A 22,859-nucleotide genomic window follows, 5' to 3' on the forward strand; every position below is an offset into this window, starting at 1 on the left:
GATGAAGATATCTGTGCTACATAGTGTTTTTCCTGATGTAATTCTTACATCACCAAAAAATGAACCCATTGCTGTTAGTTCTGCATAGTGGATTATTCATTGGACTGCTTGTTAACCACAAGGTCAGCAGTTTGAAAGCACAAGCTGCTATCTGGGAGAAAGTGGAGACTTTCTACTCTGTTAAATTGCTAGTGTCAGAAACCCACACAGGCAGTTCTACTTTGTTCCTCAGGGTTGCTGAGCTGGACCTAACTCACTGGCAGTGAGTTTGGTTTGGGTTTGGAATCCTTGTGGAAGCGACTGCTATATTTTTCTCGCAGGTGGGTTCAAGTGGCTCTTTTCAGTGAGCAACCTTTTTGGTTAGCAGCTGCACTTTACCACTGTGCCGCAAGGGCTCCTACATCATCACTGCGTGATATACATATTCTATTTTGTAAACTTAGAGAAGTAATTTTGTGAATTGTAGATTGACACTGTAACTGTAACAATGGGTTCAAATATGACAATGAATGTGAGCATGGTGCGAAATAGGGTACCTGTTATACGTAGGGTCTCTGTGAGTCAGATCCACTTGTCAACACTTGACAACATGTAGGGTGCATATGAATCTTATGACCTGGACTCAGCTTGATGGCAATGGGCTTACTGGAGCAGTTCCTCTGCACAGAGGGCTCACCATGACTGGGAATCAACCAGATGCCAGAGACAGCAACATGACAGGTACCTCCGTCATTGTGGTACACGCCTGAAACAGTGAGCAAGGAGCCGTGGTCATTCCCTCATGCAAACAGTTGCAGAGAGATACAGAAATGGATTTTAGCGATGTAAAATAGCTGTTTTAAGTGCTAGGGAGGTGAGAAATAATAAAAGGGAGAATGGTACAGGCAGTTTATATCTGGCAGTTCAGATTCACCTGGAAAATCTAAGGGGACAATTCTTCTTTGTGATAGGGTATCACCGTGAGCTGGAAACTGAGTTGATGGCAGCTAGCCAAAACAGAAACACAGTAGAATGAGCAGATTCCTCAAGGGGCAGTGGCTGTTGCTTAAGTATGAGAAAGCAAAAGGTAGGAAGAGGAAAACTTGGTGTGATCAGGGAACTGAAGAAAAAACAATTTATCTAGAATTTATTTTATTAGGTGGAGAGTGATAAAAATATTAGATTCAAAGGAAAAATCAACAAAACAAAGCAAAAACCCCAAATTCACTACCATCTAATGCAGTGGTTCTCAACCTGTGGGGAGACCTCTTTGAGGGTTGAACGACCCTATCACAGGGGTCGCCTAAGACCATTGGAAAATACCTATTTCCGGTGGTCTTAGGAACCAAGACACCACTTCTTTATCTACCTCCTGGCGGGTCTGCCCACATGCAGATATGCCCACATACGAGTACCCGGCGTGACGACTGTGACTCATGCTACACCATGCTTCAAGACAAATTTCATTTATTTGTCATTAGAAAGAAATATTTCACAGTATATAATTACATGTTGTTTTTGTGATTCATCACTACCCTTTAAGTATGTTCAATTTGTAACAATGAAAATACATCTGATATGCAGCGTATCAGATATGGACATTCCTATTCCTAACAGTAGCAACATTACAGTGATGAAGTAGCAACAAAAATAATTTTATAGTTGGGGTCAGCGCAACACGAGGAACTGTATTAAAGAGTTGTGGCATGAGGAAGGCTGAGAACAACTGATGTAATGGATTCTGACTGCTAGTTCCTTGGTATGACTGAATAAAACTGCCCCTGCGGGAGTTCAAGGCTGTCATTTGTTACTGGGGCGGAAACCCTCATCGTTTTTCTGTTTTTTTCCCTGAGAGCTTCTGGTGGTTTCAAACTCCTGACCTTGTGGTTAGCAACCCACCATACTTCTAGCCACCACACATCTAGAAGGATAAGCAGAGGACAGAACATGGGAGATGTTAAGTCTTAGAAGGGATTTTGGATTTTATTTTTAATACAAAGGAAAGCAACGTATTTTAGCTAGTCTACTGTGCTAAGTTAAGTAAAATGGATTTGAGGGCAGCAGGGAAAGGACAGTATGAGCTGTTGTAATAGAGACTCTTGACCACAAAAAGGGGTGACTGCAGAGGGAGAGACGAAGATAGTCAGTTTTGAAGCTTGAATCATAAACTCTTGCTAATGGATTAAGGACTCACTGGCAGAGCTAGCCTGAGCTTCAGAGGTGCTGGGAACTGTAAGGGATGGTGTTGGTGTTTATTTTATTTTATTTTTTTCTAACAGTTTTATTGGCACATAATTTACATATCATACAATACGGTATTTCAATTGTATGATCATATCAAGAATTGCACAATCATTACCACATCAATATTAGAACATTTCCATGACCATGGTTTTACAATAAGCTATATGCATATCACAATTAGTTCTAGTACTGTATATGCTTGAGTATAAGCTGACCCGACTCAGTGAGGCACTTAATTTTACCAGAAAAACTACAAAACAAATGTGCTGAAAAACTGGCTTATACATGAGTATATACGGTACTCCCTCCCCACCTCGCCTTCATTATTTACTTATAAAATCACCTTTCTCTCCCTGTCACCGACCTCCCCACCCTCCTATAAACCCTGTATCAGTTATTAGCAGTATAGATCCATACTTCCTGGCTTCTCAAACTGGGAAACCCAACAGAAACAATAAAAAAATCTAAATAAGGTAGTAAGGATAAAATAATAATATAAAGAAAAAATACAAATAATGAGTAAGAAAGATAAGACAAGACCCTCATCAATACTTAAAACTCTAGGGTAGAAACTTTTGTCATGGAACAAGTAAGAGATGCTTGCACCTAGAACAAATTCAGGTTGGGTCTATATGGAGGTGATGTGGCCAAGTTATCTATTCAGCACAATCAAGATTGCAATGGTCTCTGCCTGATAGTAAGGCTGTTCGAGATTCTTGCCTTTGATTAGAGGTAATTTGCCAGCCATTTAGTTTGATTAGATACTTTGCAGTTGGGTTTTGGCCTTCCACTGTCTTCCATAGCCTTCTAAAAATTGGGCATCCATAATTTTAGCTTTAATCCTTTTCCTTTTACCATATTCGAATTTTGTAATTGTCTTCTTTGGATCACACTTGCTGGTGTGCTTCTTTTGTATGGACTTTGTTGGCTCCTCCTTTTGATGGCTGTTTGTTTGAATACAAGCCTTTAAGACCCCAGATACTATTCTGATTCATTGCCGGGCACCATCTGTTTTCTTCACCACACTTTGCTCTAGCACCCTTATCTTCAGGGATCATTTCATAAAGGTGAAATTAAAGTTATCAAGCAGAGTCATGTTAGCAGAACTAACTGTTTTTGAATCAGTGATAGAGTTAAGTAGGAGCCCAGACTCCACCTGCTTGTCCTTGGGGTTTGTACCTTTCAGGTTTACTCTGACGGTCGTAATATGGCAAAATCAAAACCCTATAAAACCAACTGCAATAATAGCAGCCATAAGCCAACCAACAACAAAACAGACAGAGCACGCACACACACACACACACACACACACACACACACAGAGAAAAAGAGAAAGGAAACAAAATCAAGCTACAAGCAGGAAAGGCAAAACCCATATAAACAAAGAAGTTAAACATCATCAATCACCTCCTTGGGGTATAAGTGGATTGCACCATTATCATCATCAATTTTTCCAGTGATCCAGCACTCTATGCACTGTCAGTATGAGGAGTTTATGTGCGTATAGTTCCACAACCTACGAGTTGTTCCCCTGAACAGTTTGGTCTCCCATTTGATTGGATTCTGTTGACCCTAAGTCCAGGGATTGATGCCAGGCCAGGCGGGCCTTCTTGGATTAATTCTTCAAGTGCAGATTCCTGCTCAACAGATCAGAACCTGTCACGCCACTGCAAGGTTGACATCGAGGTACTACATATATGGTAATCCTGAGTCCCTTACCATTGGATGCCCACTGAGCTGGGGGCTCTCCAATAATGACTACTTCCACAGCTGTGGGGTCGATGCGCTCTGTTCCCTCTCCATTCCAAGTCCTCAGTCCAAGGCAGAGTTCAGTTCATTCAGCAGGGCCTCTCTGTTATGTCCTTCTGGTGTTGCCTCTGTGTTACACCATGCTGTCTGCAAGGTCAGCTTCCACGATTGTGGTTAGTCTGGGTAGACTAGAGAAACAAATGCTGGAAGACACTCGTGTGTACAAGAAAGAGCTTTATATACAAGAGCAAGTGAATATTGAGAAAACATCCCAGCCTAGTCGAGATCAAGTCCATGAGTCCAATGTTTGCCCATATGTCCCATACCAATCTATAACTTCCTCTTCAGACTCACAAAACACATGCAATGATGCTGAATGCAGGAAGAACACAGGCCAGTGGGCGGAAAGTCTTGTGGATCCAGTAGCAGTGGAGGTACCTCAGCATTAGCGGGAGTCTCCACGTGGTTCCTTCAGCTCTAGAGCTCTAGTGTAGCTGCATGTGTCTTATCAGCAAGCCTGTCTCGCAGGGAGTGGACCTGTGTTGTCCTGCTCCAGTGAGCTATTTATCTCCTTAACTCCTCCAAATGAGGTCATCAAGCTGTGACCTGATTGACAGGCTAAACTCCACCCCTATACTCTTAAGTCTCAAATTGTTAACAGATTATGTAACTACCACAGTGATGATCATGGGGCTTAGTCCATGGCCTGGTTCACTGAAGGTTGGTAGAAATGTATTCATAGTGTCTACCCAGGAGCATAAAATCTGCCCCATTGTTCCCTATACTGATTGTTTAGTATCCTTTCCCACTGTGAAGTTATTTCCCCGCAATCACCCACCATACTCATCAACAGAACTATCAGTGTCTCCTTCACAATGCAGATGATCCCCTTTCCTAGTATTGACTTGAATTTCCAGCAAGCTTCTCCTACCATTCCTATGTGTGTGTGAGGCGGCATTGATTGCCCCTGGGCGTTGTTAATTAGCAGCAGTTGGCTGGGGGTTTTGACAGTGGGATAGAGAGAGGTTTTTGTTAAAATTGGAATTTAAGTGGAACACTGTGCTGAGAAATATTAAGGAGTTTTCTGGTCATACAGCGGGGATTCTGAAGAGTACAGGAGTATTTGTTAAGTAGGGACTAGTGTCAGATGAAGAGGTTCTGAAAGAAATGTAAGGTTGACAATTGGGGTCATAATATATGAAGGGATTTAAAAATAACAGAAATTTTCATTTTCTTTCAATTCTATATTTACACAAACTTTTTGAAGCTCCCCGGTGTGCTTAGGAAGGGTTGAGACATCTGGCAGTCATGGCAGTGAACAAGGCTAGTAGACAAACTGGGATGTTCCCTCTGGGAGTAGGAGGGCATTCTGACCTTGCTTTGTGGTCTTTAATGTTAGCGTCTCAGAAGTTCCTTAGACCACAAGGCCTTCTACCTAGAAGCACAAACATTTATTGTTACAAAGTACTAAGAGAATATTTATTTTTTAAAGATAGGGCAATAGCACTGACTCCTTTTGTGTGTGTGCTGGGGGTTCTTTGTCTTTTGTAATCATAACATTCTGCACATTCCAGAGAGCCTTTTTTCACCAACATCGCATTTCTTAGAAAATGAGGTGGAAAAGTCACAGCTACATGACTTATGACCATTTAGCTTATATTGTAATCAATATTTTGTTTGTTTGCATCTCTGCCAAATTGTAGGTTTTAGGAAGTATTACATTAATTTTAAATTGCTTTGTGGTCTCAATAGCATGGTAGCACTTACAATTTTTTTTAACTAGAAAGTAAATATAATAAGTTCATATACCACATATTGTATTCTTTTGTTGATCGTGGAATCCCAGAACTAAAAATGACTCTGCTCTCTAAACAAATGTTTGTAAAGCGTAATTTTTACTTTGAACATAAAATGACAAAAATTGTGAGAATGGTCACTGAGTCAGAAATGACTCTTCAACTAACTAGAAGAAAAGAACAATTCTACTCCAAAGATTATTGAATAATAGAGTAGAAAATTTCTCATACAAATATCTGAAACCATACCTTGTCACCTTTCAATAGTTTAAAAATTGACTAAGCTCATCAAGGAAGCCCTGGTTTACATGTTGGACAACTAACACTGAGGTTAGCAGTTCAAAACCACCAGCTAGCTGATCTGGTCAGAATTGACTTGATGGCAGGTAGAGCCCTTATTATGACCTTAACCCCAACCCCAGCTCCCCAAACTTATTGCATAGAATTGGTCTGATTCAGAATGGCTCTGTAAGACCTGCCCGTGTGGCTGTCCGAGTCTGTAAATCTTAAAGAGGAGCAGAAAGCCTCCTCTTTCTGCTGTGGAGCAGCCGGTGTATTTAATTTTAAACGCTTTATTTACCCTTTCTTAACATTTTTGATAATTTTTTATTTTGAAGCACTTGTACTTGAATTTGAAGTTATGTTACGCAACCAATTATGTAAAACTAAATGGCGTTTTTAACAAGTAAAGCATACCTAAATAGAGACATCTGATATAAAGACTAATTTTATTTCTTTTTCTTTTGTCCTAAAAGTCTTGGCTACTTATGATTCAGCAGACAGAGCAACTTAGTCGGATAATGAAGACACATGCAGAGGACCTAAACTCTGGACCATTGCACAGGCTTACCATGATGATCAAGGATAAGCAACAGGTGAAAAAAAGTTACCTGGGCGTCCATCAGCAGATAGAGGCAGAGATGCTCAAGGTTCGTCTTTGCATTCTGAAGTTCTTTCCTTTATTTGTCTTTTTTAACTTTGAGGAAATATCTTGTTTGATGCTTTGGAATTGTTTATTGATTATTTTCTGACAAGTCATAGGTTTCGGTATCGCTAATAAGTATTTTCTTATTTTTTTGAATAGAAAGCATTATTGATTACAAGATATTTTAATTTATGTTCTCCTAAGGAAAAAATGCTTTCAATTAACTATGATACAGTGATTTTATTATTGAGAATTTTTGGTTTTGCTTATTGAAATAGTTTTTTAAGGCTTTTACAAAAACATACATAAAACATATAGAAAACATGTATAAAACATAAACAATAGATTAGTTAAGTCATTCTTCAAGTTTCTTCACATTCAGAATTTGTTCTGATTAATATTTTAAAAAACAATTCTTTTGAGGAGAGAAAGTATCTTATTAGTCATGTGCATCGAAGAGAAAAGAGGGATGGCAATTGACCTGACACACCATCAAGGTTATGTCTGAGGGGATCCCTCAAAAAATATTTTAAAATTTGAAATACGCAAATATTGAAAAACCAATCCAAACCGAACTCCATTACCAATGACCTGATTCTGACTTATACCCACCCTCCATCGGGCTTCTGAGACTGTGCATTTTTATGGAAGGACACAGCTTCCTCTGCCTCAGGTGGAGCCACTGGAGGATTTGAACAGCCAGTCTAGTGGTTTGCAGTCCAACACCTAACCCGCAGAGTTACAGGAACTCCCGTTTTCCCATCCCCAGGATGGCCACTGAAAAGAAAATGAATACTCTGACTGGCCTGTTTCCTCTTAAAGGAAATTCCAGATATCATTTCCATAAATGGTTTTGTATCTATTGCTAAAATAAGAACTTAAAAAAATAGTACATTACTGCATTATCATTATTCTAATAATAAAACTAATAATTTTTTATAGCAACAAAATATACTTTGTTTAATAATTGCTGTATAAACTTTTTTCCTTACAGTTGGTTTGTTTAAATTAGTATACAAAGGTTTGCATACTGTATTTGAATAATAATTCTCTTATTAAGAATCTATGAATTTCCCCTTCTCTCCTCCTTTGCCATTTAGTTTGGAAGAAATGAATCATTTGTACTATAAAATTGAATTTTTCTTATTTTGAATTTTGCTGTTAGCAGTTTTACATATTGGAAAGCATTCACTTCATATCTGCTTATTTATCGTTTGCTAATATTACAATTGATTATTTGGTTCAAGTGTTGTCAATCTGATGAATCTATTATAAACTGTACCTTATAGTTTAGAAATTAATGTTCATTATTTAGATCCTTTATTTTATTGGGCATTACACTATGGTGCTATTTTACTCCTATCATTATTGATGCAGTTGCTTGTGGAATTTCTTTTAGAAAGAATTTTCCTGAATTAAGTATTTGATAACCTTGATATAGAATTCACTTAGGAAAGGCAAGGTAACTGCTGTTTGATTGTTTTTAAATCTACTTGCTTGTTGTTTTCAGAATAGAAAAGTTGGCAGTTTTCAATGAATTTGCCCAACTTTCAGAATGAATTTTTTCTGTAGCAATTTCAAAAGAAAAGCAATGCCTGTATATTTTTATGCTATATGTTTTGAAGTAATTTATAATATAATTGTTGGTGTTTTTTTTCATGTACTATTGCCCTCTTTGACATTAAGAACACTAGTGATGAAGCAATTCTTAAAAATAAGCCTTTGCTATTATTTTGGTTTTTCTTTGATATTGTGACAATTCAAGTTTACAGTGCTGCAACTTTTTCTTAATATTCTCAGAAGTTTATAATAGAAGGATTTCAGACAACATGTAGGACTCATATAGTATTACCCAGCTTGTTGAATACAAAATCAAGGGGCAACATATATCTAATATTCTATGGAAATAATAGCCACGTTTATGCATACACCTTCATGGCAGCTGCCTGGCCAGTAACGAGTATAAGAAGCATCTGCCTATCAGAGGATAAAATGTTAAAATGTCACAACAAAAATGTAATTTAGAATGAGTGAAATATAGCCTCTCAAAATTACTTTGTAAAATTAAATATATTTCAATTAGGTTTTTGAATTATAGAAAAATGTTTTATACATAGCAACTTAATTTATTCTCACTAAATTTTATGTGGTGATAGCACGACTCTGAGTTGCTTGTCTTTTTAAGAAAACATGATCTCTTTTCATAGGCCAATGAATGATTTTTTTTTTTCCAATGAATGATTTTAAAACTAATGTTTTGTTTATTTGCTGTCCATTACACCTAGAACTGTGACCTATAAGCAGTAAAATATATATCACTTCTTAGGAGTTTAAGTTCTTGGGGGATGTAAACTTAAAAATATAAAACATTTCTGCACTTTGCTTCTTTGGCAGGTTACAAAGACAGAACTGGACAAATTAAAATCCAGCTATAGACAATTGATCAAAGAAATGAATTGTGCCAAAGATAAATATAAAGAAGCTTTAGCTAAAGGTATGGCAAAGTTATGAAAGACATTTGTTTTAATAATTTCCATTCCTGCCATTTGAAAGTTATCTGTATAACTAATGAAATGATTCTACTTAGATTAATTAACATGTGAAAAACCCTCAATTAACAAGGACAAATTGTCAAATCTATTGTAAAATTTGATAATTTTTTGTTGTTTTAAATGATTAAAAGTAGTTTTAAATAAATTGAATTATGTAATACTTAGAATGTAAATCATGTTTAGTTCTTTAGCATTGGGTTTGCTTATCAGTTGATAAGTATAACAACGAGCAATTACAGTCATTAGTAATTGCATAATAATAAGAAAAATAATATTGTATTGGTTTATAGGCCTTTTAAAACTATCCCTTTTATCTAAGGTGTTTAAAAGCCATTTTAACCTGAGATATTTTTATAAGATTATGTTATTTTCATAGGTAATTTTTTGTATCTCTATTGAGCTAACATATTCATGAGAACGTTTAGAAGTAAATGGATATAGAAGTATATGTTTATGTTTTCAGTAGGTTTATGTAGTATTTTTGTTACAAATTTTAATAAAATTCTGATTTTAAATAATGTTAGATTTTATTAAACATAGATTATGAAAAAAGCTTCTTAGGGCACTATCTTATTAGTGATTTTTATGTTTCAAAGTGACAAAATAATAATCATTTTAGTATTTTAGAATATATGTTTTTTCCCTTCCCTAGATAACTATTAGCTCCATTAAAGATTTCAGACATTAATTATAGGTCAATAAAACTAACTTCTTAAGCCTTCATTTACCTTTGATTCTTAGTTTACTTTTCCCTTTACTAGTAAAATTTTTTACTCGTTATATATTTTTTAATTAATTTGTGAGAAAAACTAATAACTCCTACATTCTATATCTTATATGATAAAAATACTTTTCCTTACTAGGAATGATAGGGATTTGAAGGCATTTGTTCCACATCATGTCCTTTCATTCAACCCCTCGCAGCTTTCATGTTAGTGACGCCCCTCTCTCTGCTTGCCCTCTTTTTAAGGTTGACGGCTTCTTCTCTGCGCGCGCGCGCACACACACACACACACACACACACACACACACACACACACACACACACACACACACACACACACACACAAAACCTTCACTGCCATTGAGTTGATTCTGACTCGCAGTGACCCTTTAGAACAGGATATAAACTGTCACTGTGGGTTTCTAAGATTGTAACTCGTTATGGAGGTAGAGAGCCTCATTTTTCTCCCCTTGAGAAGTTTATGGTTTCAAACAGCTAACCTTGCTAGAAAATTAATAATGATGAATTAAAATGCTGGACAGTTTCTCTGAAACTTTCTTATAGAAGTTAATGGAAAGAAATCTGTTTTCAAAGTGCACGTATTTTAGTAAGCTTATTTCTTTGCTATGAAGAGCATGAGTTAAATAAAATTTAAGGAATGACAATTAGTAAAAGAAATTTTAATATTATTATGACATATTGCGATGATTTTTTTAAACAGTTTTACTGGCTTTCTTTTTCCTTGCTTATTTGATCCAAGAGTTGTCTGAGTATATTGATTATCACTTTTTTTGGCTTCACTAATTTTTCTGCTCTTTTAGGTAGTAGAAGTACATATATACATACATGTTTGCCTCGGTTCATATGCTCTGTAGTACTTTGTTTCAAAGTGAACATATTTTAAAAGTAAATATAAGTTTATTTTATAAAATTTCAGTAATATAATTTTGAACCATATGACACTGAATGAAAATATCTAAAAATGATTTTGCTTTGAAAGTTTGAAATTTACTTGGAGACATACTGAAGAAACTACTTATTTGTTTTTTTGATTTTGCCTATCATTGATTCTGTGGGGCTAGAATTATACTTGAGTTTTATATTGACCAAGCCTCAGAATAACAATAGCATTTGTGTGGCTTGTCTTGTAGGTAGGTGGAAGCCTGAGTGCCTTTGTGTTCCCCTGAATCATGTTCAGGAAAAAGGAAAATGGCAGACGAGCTACTATAAATTACACGTGGCCACAGTAATCTATCTAGAGAAGCTTGGAGTTCACCGCACCTTCCTCCTTTATTACAGGAGGTACCCTGTTGGTGCTGCTGAGTAAGCGTTGGACTGCTGACCACATGGTTGGTGGTTCAAACCTACCAGCTGCTCTGGGGGAGAAAGATGAAACTGTCCGAACCTGTAAAGATCTATAACCTCAGAAACCAATGGCACCAAGCTTTTTTACATGATAGGAATAGGGAAACATTTAATGTTAATTAAAATAATCTAATTATTTTTACTTTATTGTGAACCAGGTGAAGGTTTACAAAGCAGATAATCAATTTTACTTTCAACCATTCATGCTCAACTTTATTTCAACTCATCCATTGAAGTTCCCTCAGTGTTCCATCGCTTATCCCACTTCTCCCTGTTCTACCTGTTTCCGTTACTTTTTTCCCCTTACCCCCTAAAGTATATCCTTGGATAAATGCTGTCCTTTCTGTCTTTAATGATTGAGTATTCCAACACGGGCTGGGGTAGTGTTCAGTTCTAGATCTGAAGGGTGACTAAGGGATAGATCACGCTTGTCTCCAAGTCTTCTTTCTGGGTAAGAAGCTGAGTCGTGAAGTTTTAGCAAGCTTACTGATCATTCCTTAGTTTAAGCAGATGGAATAAAAGGATACCTGTTGCTTGAGTGGCCAGTGGGTTCTGGGCTGGGGTGCTAATGCAAGGCTGGCCTGGGTTCTGGGCTGGGGTGCTAACTGCAAGGCTGGCCTGGGTTCTGGGCTGGGGTGCTAATGCAAGGCTGGCTGTTTTGGAAGCTGTCACTTTGACTCCTGTGAAGAATTACAGTCTCAGAAACCCATGAGTCCAATGATACTTTGTCCTGTAATGTTGATACGGGTCAGAGTTGACTCAATGGCAGTGAGTTAAATTTTGGGTTGCTTGAAATAGGAGGCAGTAGCAGCTGTAAGTGTTACTCAAAAGTAGGTGTTTCTGTAAATGGGAAGTAGAGTTTACAAAATGTCCTCTTCATGAGGTGACTTCAACTTATAGGACAACCTAGTAAGACAGCCCAGAGGTGCCCCATAGCTTTTTACAGTTTGAAGACTAAATCTTTAAGGAAGCACATTTTCACATGTTTCTCACAGGAGTAGCTGGTGGATCTGAACTTCTGATGACTTGGTTAGCAGCCAAACACTTTACTACTGCCTCATCAAAGCTCTTGTATTATGAATAATTCTGTGCTATTTTATAGCCAATTAAAATCAATTAGATTCATTGAGTTGTTTCTTTAGAGTACTTTAATTACGAACACTCGTTTGAAATGAGTCCAGCCTTGAGGCAGATGGTTAAATTCATGTCTAAATAAATCAAAATTTTAAAATATCAAGGTGTCTTTTTTAATATAAAAAGGCTCTCTGTTGATTTCTGTAATTTGAATCTACAGAGTATATGCCAACTGACCTACATTCTCAATAGTCTCTTTTTAAAATCTGTTTGGAATTAAAAAAACAAAACAAAACCAAAATCATGTATGGATCAGTGAGGAAATGCTCTAGAAAAGTGTTCTTTAATTCATGTTTTCATCTCAGCTCAATTTATGGAAATGCACTTTGCATGTAGCACTTGCTAAAGACCAAAGTAGAATTCAAGTTTTGTTTGTTGATAATTAATTCTATTAAAGTGATCTGAGAATGAGAGCCTTGCTCTTTTTATGTACCTACTCATTAATCCATGATATAGCAGCTAACTTGTGGCATGAGTATGTTTCACTGTATGGTACATAATATGATAGAAACTTCCTAAGGCCATAAGAGTAACGACACTCATACCAATTAATCTGATTTGCATTGGGCTAAAGCCCTGGTGGCGCAGTGCTCAAACACTCAGCTGTAACCAAAAGTCACCAGTTGCTCCGGGGAAGAAAGTTATGGCAGTCTGCTTCTATAATGATTTACAGTCTGGGAAAGCTTGTGGGGACAGGTTTTGCCTGTCCTTCTTGTGTCGCTGTGCGTCATACTTGGTTTGTCTTGTTTTCGTTTTTATTTTCAAACTGAAGAAATCATTCCTTATTATCTGTGGACATCTTTTGTGGGGTAGAATATGCAGCGTGATTCATTCTACAGAGTTCCTAAGCATAAAGTGCAAAGATAATAATTTAATTTTTCATTAGTTTGCTTAGTTTGACTAAATAAAGAACAGTAATTTACATACAAAAGATAAACCATGTCTTTTTGCAGGTATATATTCTAGGTGGGCTTCTTAGTACTATTAGGTTTGTACTTGACTTTTGAAAGATGATATAAACTGATGTGTAACATGAAAACCCTAGTCTTTTTATTAACTTGTATGATAATTGCATTTCAATTTATATTTTAATAAAAATGTCAATTTATACATTTAATATGTATGTATGTATTTATTTGTTTGCTTTTTGCTCTGTGTCCCGTACCAGGGATAATAAAATAACAACTAAAACCAAACACATGTTATTTTAACCCTAGCCTCCTACTAAATTATCTTTCCAAGACTGCTGCATTGACTTTTACTTAGACTGCTGGGTGTTTTTTTCGGTTAATGTTGTGTGTTTCTTGCTACCACCTTTTCCCCACAGTATTTTTATACGAAGGATGAATCTCTTCCTTATGGTGGCGTTAGATCAGGCTTAGACATATTTCTCGTTCTACTCTTCTCCCCTCCGTCCACACCTGCCTAGCTCCTACCCCGTGCCCCCGATAGCCCTAGTCGTCATGAGGCTCCTGTGGGGCAGGTCAGATATCACTTGCAGAGATTGGATGATTCTTTTATACCGCTTTGCTGCTTGCTGTTGAGGCCACTCTTACTCTGTGTGACCCTTTTGTACCCCAGGAGAACTGCCTTGTTTAGCTTTCCATGGCTGACTTTTCAGTAGATAACCAAGCTTTTCTTCTCAGGTACTTCTGCTTATTAGTTATGTTGACAGTGTGGTTTTTATTTGTTTTTCTTGTTCTTTATTATACTTTTAGATGACATGTGGGAAATCAAAACTACCCTAGCACCCCAGCCTTCTTCTATGCCCAGCTGTCAGACATTATGCATGTGGTCATGATGTACTACTCGCTTTGCAATTATTAAGACCGTGGGTCAACTGAATTTATCATCACATACAGTGAAATGATAGTGCATAGATTTGAAGAGCGTGATGTTTCAATGTATAGTGAAACCTGTCCGAGCCGGAACTCAATGGGACTGCTTGGTCTTTCTGGCATTTGAAAGTTTTCCTTTTCTGGCAGAGTGTAGTCTTACCACTTTTCTGTGGCTCATTAGTAGAGCGTATTTGGATTTTCTTTTGTTGAGAAGGTTTCTGCCTTCCACAGGTTCTAGCTTTTGCAGGTTGCACTGTGTTTACATTGAATTAAAAACAAAATAGACTCTCTAAATTCTACAAGATTATCAGAATGACGTAATTTTTATCCACCTATTTCAGATCATTCTTCAGTATAATATCCTTTATAATGTTCAAGGAATAGTTATTGATTCATGTATTAAATGATTTTATATCACAGAATTTATTAAAAGTAGCAAAGTGTTTATATATGTTGGATTTTAAAATTACAGTAGAGGAGCATATGATCACAAAGTTTTTTTTCAGCTCTCTAAATTCTGTACTTTATTTAGTCTTTGCTGGTTACTATGCATGCTGATCATTTTCTGCCATTTGATCTTTATCATAATCCAATTCATTAGGGCATATAATTTAATTCCCAGACTTAAACATTAGATACTAGAATTTAGGCCATATCATTTGCTTGAAGTTGTACAGTTAATCGAAGAAATGTTAGATGAGAATTGATGTAAATGTTCCCATAGAACAAAACTGAGTCAGGAAAAGTAATTTCTTCACACATTGTACTTTAATTTTAGCTTCCTCATAAAGAAGCATATATGTACTTATTCTCTTTTTATTCTTTGTGTCTTGGATTGAAATAGTAAAGTACTATGTAAAAATTATTAATTTGAGGAGGAATGTTTTATAAGAAAACAATGTGAGAAGGGATAATGTTTAGTTAGCAAATTAAACTAGCGTCTACTTGCTCGGGCTTTATTTTTGGAAAACAACCACTTCTTTCTTATTATCAGGAGGCTTCTTACCATAGTATCTAACAAATGGTAAACACTTTAGAAGTGTGGAATAAAAAATACTTGATATTCTAGACTGGATAATGAATAATCTAGCCTGTCTTTTGAAAATGTCAGACGTCCATAATTGAATTTTGCCAGCTTCATAATAGTGTTTATGGCATGACATGTTGTAAGCATACTCAGTTATTATAAACATTAAACAGATTTGTCAACAAGTGGCAGTAAAAGAACTATAATTCAATCTCTTTGTGAATTTCATTAAATGGGGGAGAAAAAATTGGGTGTTTTGCTCCGTTAATTGACATGTAGAATAATTCTGTGTCCTGCTTCAATGCTTCTCATCATTAAAAGAAACACACAGCAACAGAGATATAATTCTGTATGTGTCAGTAAACATTATTCACTCAGTGTGTTTCACATTCTAAGCTCAAATGTAGTTATTTAAATGTTAAGAAAAAATAATAGTGATTTGAGAACCAAATATCTTTGTGATAAGAATTATTTTAGGTAGTTTCTCACAGTTTATTTTGTTAAGTAAAAGGAATTTTTAAAGTTGAATTTTAAACTTTGGTTTTCGTGTCATATTATCATTTCTGGATTTACATATATACCATCTATATTCATATACACAAAACAAAAATATGTACAATAGGATCTCTTCTGTGGTAAGTGAGAATATTTTTGAAACTCTTCAAAATTTAAAAGGGAGGAAGAAAAAGAGGGAGATTAGAATAGAGGTGATAGATCCCCTATCACTAAACAAGCAAAAAATACAACCTCCCAAACTAACATATTCTAAAAGTCACTTTAAACCTGAAGCTATTTTTCTTTCTTTTAACGAAGTTGTCATTATCATTACTATTTTACTGTATTGAATTCTGGTCTGAATATTTTCAAAGACATTCAATAATTTTCTAACATGTTAATGGTCAGTGATAATCTGCTGAGAATTAAAATTTGGCTATACTGGTCTTCAAGTTCTTTGCCATCTACTCTATCTGATGAAAAGATACAGCTTGGAAATTTTAATAATTTTCAAATTTTACTTTAAATCATATAATAGTTTCTTTGGTGAATTGTTCTGAACCAGCTAGAAAGACAGATGGTAGTGTGCAGTTTGAAAATGTATGTAAATAAGGGGACAGATGGGTGGTTTAAATATCTCCATGAAAATGTTTGTGTGGAGAGCTTGACCCCTAAAGCTATATTGAAATAAAAAATAAGGAAATTTGGAATAATACGATTATATACAAAAATATTATTTTTGAAAGCTACATGAGCTGTAGGGTTCATTGAATTTCCTGCTTACACCTTTGGAGCTGACAATACAAGAGCAGGCAGAATGTATTGCTGCTAAGTAAGGGTGGTCATACGCCCAACAACGGCTCACTCCAAGCGTATGTGAACATGTCCCGTGGCCTGGGGTTGGCTGCAGACAAGTTCTTTCTGCAATGCACTTGTCTCAGTCTTGTTACACGAAACAAACTCTCACTACCGTCGAGTGTCTTCCGACTCACAGTCTCGTGAGGGTGCCTATCAAAAAGGTGCAATCCAAACCAGCGGTAGCTGAAGGAATCTGCGGACTCAGCTTCTGAGCCTTTTTCTCAGATTCCAAAGGGGCAATCTTGACAGACACAGGATGGTCACGGAGAGTTATGATGAAGAAGTTCCAAGAAAATGGAAAACAAACGATTAGGAATGTTCTGCTGAGGAACTTTTTTTATTATGACAGTACAAGGAATTTTTTCCTTTCCTGACAGTGTACCTGCTCATTTGTCGAAGGCAGCAAAGGCTGTGCTATGCGATATTGTTGGGAAACCTACCCCGTCTTCCCTACAGCCCACATATCTAGACCTTCAGACTTCCTTTCGTTCCCCACACTCAGAGCACTTAAACGGAATATGATTGGCGTCCTTCAAGGATGCCGAACATTCAATGTTTGAAGTGATGTACATCAAAGAGGGAAGAATTCTTTGGGAAAAGGTTTTAAAATATGGAAACACTGCCTCAGAATGTACAGACCTATATGGGAGCTATGTTGAGAAACGGTTGCTTTAAATTTTGATATTTTTGTTTAATAAAGGTTTCGGTGTTTTTGTAGGAATACTTTTCAGTTACCCTTGTAAAATTAACAAGCCTCAGAACATAATACTTGGCAAGTACTCTTACCTTGATAATTGCTTGTCTTACTATGAACATATAAACCTTATAAAGATTCTTTATTACTTAGAATCAATTTATCTGGATAATTGTCATGACCTTCGGAACCATGTATTGACATCAGAATTTGGTTTCAAGTAACAGAATAGTCGTACATGAAGAAAAAAAGTGGTGGTGGTGGGGCACTGGGCTTTCACTCTCTTTCTGGCATTATGGGAATTAATTTCCAGTCAAAAGATTCATTTCTTTTTGGTTAGAGTGTTGGCTTCATAGAGAAGTTACTTAACTGTGACAGGTGTGGGTCAGTTATAGAGTGTGGGGCTGGCCTTAGGTGTATCAATTGTGTTACTTCTTAGAGACATTTTATGAAATGCTTTTCTGTAAGAAGGGTATTAAGTGGCTATGCTCATGGATTAAAATTCTATAAGCTACATAAAAATTAATACCTGATCATGTGGGATGCTGTATTCCTGAGAAGAACATTAAAGCCATTTCATGGTTATTCTTTTTAAAATGATATGCCAATATCTAAGTGAATGAAGTGGGACAGAAGACTTTGTGATTTGCGCCTAAAATATAACAGCCGAGAAACCTGTGGGCAATTTTGCTCTGTCATATAGCGTCTCTTGGAGTTGGGATTGACTAGATAGCATACTAGTTAATAAAATCATCCCAAGTGTTATACAGAGTTAAAACAGGTTGTTTCCCTCTATTGATTTGATGAAAAATGTTTATTGAGTTGCCATCAATATTAAAAAAATTCAAATTGAATAGAAATTTTAAAAAATCACACCATATCCTTCATAATAAATGGAAAGTATGTAGTATGACTTCGATACTTCAGTTACATTTTAAAATACTTTCACGGTTATGCGTTTGTCCATGACATAAAATATATCATCCTGTAGGTTCTAATCAAAATAACTTTAGTATGTTTATTATTTTTTTCTCTCTCATCACATTTCAGAACTGAATTAATTTATGTACTCATCATCTCCCAGCCTAATATTGGGAACCTCACTCTTAGAATCTCAACAATTGAGATGGATTAGGGGAGATTAGGTTATTAAATCTGGTAACTAAATTATTTTCTTTTTGAGAAGTTCCTTAAACATGTAATAGATCATTTAGGGCAACATTTTGGTAGTAACTTTCATGATCCTTAATACTTATATGTGCAGGAACTAACTATGGACTATGACTAAAGAATTATACTCCATACAATTTTGTACAGCTCCTTGGGACTAGTCAATGGTAATTCTAGTGATCAGAGTAGTATAAATTATTGGTAGTCGAGACTACCATTGTACTGACAAGGTCTGTTTTCCTTTCTTTCCTGGTGGATCATGAGAAAGGTGAAGAGATTCTTCCACTTGTGCTTGGCTGTTCAGGCTGCATATAGTGTGGGGATCAGAAGTCTCCATTCTGAGATCGCCTTCACGTTCTCTATGTCTTTGCCCTTGGGCTAGGGAGAGTACCTGTACAGAATTCTTAAATGGGTGCTGAGCTTAAGCAGAGTAGGTTGGAGAAGAAGAGGGCTTCTGGTACAAAATGTCTCAATGTAATATCTGTCTCTGGGCAGATAATTCTTTTGGAAACATCTCATTGGAAGGGAGGGAATTATTATTTTCTTAGAAGTTTATTTTCTAGACCTAAATAACTGACAAAAATATTAATTTTGTTTGCATCTGGGGGTTCAGATTTATTGCTTCCCTTTTTAAATCATCCATCCATATATTCATTTACTTCTTGTGGCAATCTGTAAATATTTTCTTTAGTGAGTATAGTAAAGGAATTATATGAAAAAGTTTTCATTTATAATGTTTTTTTGTCTATTGTCTTCTATACAAATGTTATCAGTATCCCTCAGATTTCTTTCACATCAAGACTAAGTTTTTCTACTTGATTTTCAAGACATTCACAACCTAGAATTGCCCTATTTCTACAGAGGTATCTTTCCAGCTTCCTCAAAACATTTTCTTTTTCTATAAGAGGACCCTGCTTTGCTATCAGAGTTAATAATGACAGATGCAGTTAGGTTAAAATGCAGCACCATATCATTTAATTTCCATTTTGATCCAGTTAAAAATTGCTTCAATTTTTAATGTTTTAGGTTTTCTTTTGAATAAGATTTTTCTGTGTTTTGTTTAGTCGTTGTTGTTGAGTTTCATTTGCTTGTTTGCTTCCTGTTTGCATGCTTTTCTGTGTATGCAGCCCAGGATTGTGAGATTGATAGAGATAGTAAACTAGGGACATGGTAAGGAGGATGAGAGGAAATGGTGAGCTAATGGCAATGAATTTAAGAAGAAAATGTTCTAAAATTGATGGTAGTGATTATTGCCCAAATCTTAACATAATTGCAGGATAAAATTATATGATAAAGTATATCCCAATTAAAATTCAATAATATAAAAATAAAAACAAAACTTTGTTTTTTGTTTAGGCAAGCTTATTTTTTTACTTGTCTATAAAATTGAATATTATATTTTACTCAATGTTCTAATTCACTGTGAACTATATTGTGATAGGGATTCTGTCTTGCTCAATAATAAATTACCAAAGTTTAGCCTGGGATGCCTGGTTGGTGACCAGTTAGTATTTATTGAGTGAAAGGAAGGAAACAGGTAAGGAGGGAGGAAGAGAACTTCCAAGGGCCTATTGTTTGTTCTCTTTCAAACTCCTACTCAGACATTTCCCATGCTTTATGATCTCTTCTCTATGACACTGCCTCTGATTATTCTGATTTGTCTTCATTGACAGCATACACATAGGCCTCGTAACTTAATGTTATTTATAAACTTTATTTTCATGGGTTTACAGTTTCCTATTCACTGCTATTGTAACTTGGTGTAAACTCCTTGAAGAAGGGACATGTGTATACATATTTTTTAGTGTTCATTAAAATCTGATTATCATTTACTGTACCGTATGCCTACTTCACCGTAGTGCCTGCACAAATTACTGGCAAATAAGTAGGTTTTTTTTTTAACATATTGTTGATCACATAGTACATATTCAATAAACTTTTCTTAATCTATAGAATAATATGAAAATGGTAGCCTCGCTTGCACACATTGAAGATAAAAACTTTATTATCTCTGCTTTCTTCAGGCAAGGAAACTGAAAAAGCCAAGGAACGTTATGACAAAGCCACAATGAAGCTTCATATTTTGCATAACCAGTATGTGCTGGCATTGAAAGGGGCCCAGCTTCATCAGAATCAGTATTACGACACCACGCTTCCTCTGCTCCTGGACTCCTTACAAAAGATGCAAGAAGAAATGATAAAAGCATTGTAAGATATACTTTCCATTTTTTCTTTTGTGAAATAATTTCAACATTGCTTATGATCTAATGAAGGTTTTGTATAGAAGATGTCTGGGCTTACAAAGAGGTTTCAAAAAGTTCATGGAAAATAGAAGTAAAAGATATGGAGTTTATTCATTCATAAGCTTTGCTATTGCCCAACCTAAGAGGTACTCGAGACCTGCCTGCTTTGGCTCGTCTTGATTTTGATCCTGGTGCACTGTCAGCATGTGCTTATCTTCTACATCACTCTCAAGACCAAGAAAAGCGGTTCATTTTGTATGTTTTTTGGTTTGTTTCATGTGGCTGGAAATTTAAACTGAAAAAGGAAAGAGTTGACGTAGGTTAAGAAGTAATTCTCTGTATCCAAGGGTTGAGTATTTAAATCATAAACTCTGGAGACATGCCAGTACTGGAGGCTTATTTGCCAGCCTTTGTTGTTTTCTTTCTGTATGAGATCAAACTCAGCAGATAATTATTGACGTTCTACTCTATGCAGAATACACTGCCTAGTGAGCTGGATAGAGATGAGCATTCCTTTGCTCTCAAGACGCCAACCATCGCGTTTGATTACTTTGTCAATACAAACACACTTATAATATGCATCTATACAGGTTAAGATGAGAAACAAGAAAGCCATCCTTTGGCAGGCTTCATCTATTTTATTAGCTGATTTTAGAGTTCTTTTACATGGTTAGATTCAAGTTTTTTAACTGTAAACAAAATTCTGGGAGCTGATTTAGTGTGAGAATTACTGCAGGCAAGAAGTAGAAATAGGGAAGAGGGAAAAGAAATGAGGTCGGAAGGAAGAGTTAGAGAAGAAGAAAGATATGATTCGTGCAGGTAGATATAAAGTTTACCAGTAAGTAGTGGATTATGAGAGGAAACCAGGGACAGTCAAATGCAGACTCATAATCTAGTCACTTTATCTGTATTTGTGTGCAGTTAGCAACAAGCTCCTAGGTTTAATGTATTGGGAAAATTGGCAGTATATTAAAATGAGGGATGATTGTGAGAATTTTTTTCTGGTTTTGATTTAAGTGGAAGCCCAAATATTGACTAATACCTAGGTGCTGAAGTCAGTATAAAAAAATGACACCTTCTAAAGAAAACACACAAAACCTTCCACTTAAACAACATATTGTACTTTATGGAACTCTGTCCTCTTCATTTACTCACTTCACCATTGTAGTCTCCTGAGGTATTTGTAAGGGCAGGTTACAATCATCAAGGTTATTTCTACATGTGAGGGCAGGCCCAAGATTACAAAGTTCAGAGGTGACAGATTTGGGATTTGAAGTGAGGTGTTCTGATCAACGGGTATTATTTTTTCAGGAGAGTGAGATATTCAATGGAAAGATTTCTGTTTTTATTATTGATCATTTTATTGGGGACTCTTACAGATATTATAACAATCTATAAATCAATTGCATCAAGTGAACTTGTAGAGATGCTGCCATCATCATTTACAAAACTTTGCTTTCTATTTGAGCTCCTTGATATCATCTTCTCTTTATTCCCTTCCTCCCCCACCCTACTACCCTCAAGAACCCTTAATAAATTATATATAATTATTATTTTTTCATATATCACACTGTCCATGTATCCCTTCAGTCACAGTCCTGTTATTTGTCCTCTTCTAGCGGGGGTTATGTGTCCATCATTGCTATCAGTTCCTTTTACCCTCCCTTGTGCCTCCCTCCCTTCCTGTATCCTCCTGGAATCGTTACTCACATTACTCATTCTTAGGGGTTTACCTATCCTGGAATGTGTATGTTGAAAGCTCTTATCATCTAGCTCTTTAATGCTTCCTCCCCTCATTATCATGGCTCCAGTTACACCTCACAAAACCTATTAGACTGGTATATGTACATTGGCACAGATAAGAGCTTTCCATGGAAAGATATCTGCTGACATTTTGATTTATTATTGTATGGAAATTTTCTTTAAATAATCTATGCAATTGTGTTCCTTGGCTTACTTTTAAGATTTTTTCTTGTTTTATGAAAAATATTATCACCATTGTGTCATTTCTTTTTAATAGTCAACCTATGAGACAGAGTAGAACTGTACTGATGAATTTCCAAGAC

At 36.0% G+C, this 22,859-nt stretch overlaps 1 protein-coding gene across 3 annotated transcripts in view; it reads left to right on the forward strand.

Annotated features, from left to right (window-relative positions):
• The window catches only part of FER (FER tyrosine kinase), a 459,241-nt gene that overhangs the window by 51,400 nt on the left and 384,982 nt on the right, over positions 1 to 22,859 (forward strand). For all 3 annotated transcript variants that reach the window (XM_075541367.1, XM_075541368.1, XM_075541366.1), the window contains 3 exons: positions 6,524 to 6,697; positions 9,088 to 9,187; positions 20,575 to 20,758. In XM_075541367.1, coding sequence (XP_075397482.1) covers positions 6,524 to 6,697; positions 9,088 to 9,187; positions 20,575 to 20,758 — 458 coding nt within the window. The remainder of the gene's footprint in view (positions 1 to 6,523; positions 6,698 to 9,087; positions 9,188 to 20,574; positions 20,759 to 22,859) is intronic.

The sequence above is a fragment of the Tenrec ecaudatus genome, chromosome 2, assembly GCF_050624435.1.
Source record: "Tenrec ecaudatus isolate mTenEca1 chromosome 2, mTenEca1.hap1, whole genome shotgun sequence".
Taxonomy (NCBI): domain Eukaryota; kingdom Metazoa; phylum Chordata; class Mammalia; order Afrosoricida; family Tenrecidae; genus Tenrec; species Tenrec ecaudatus.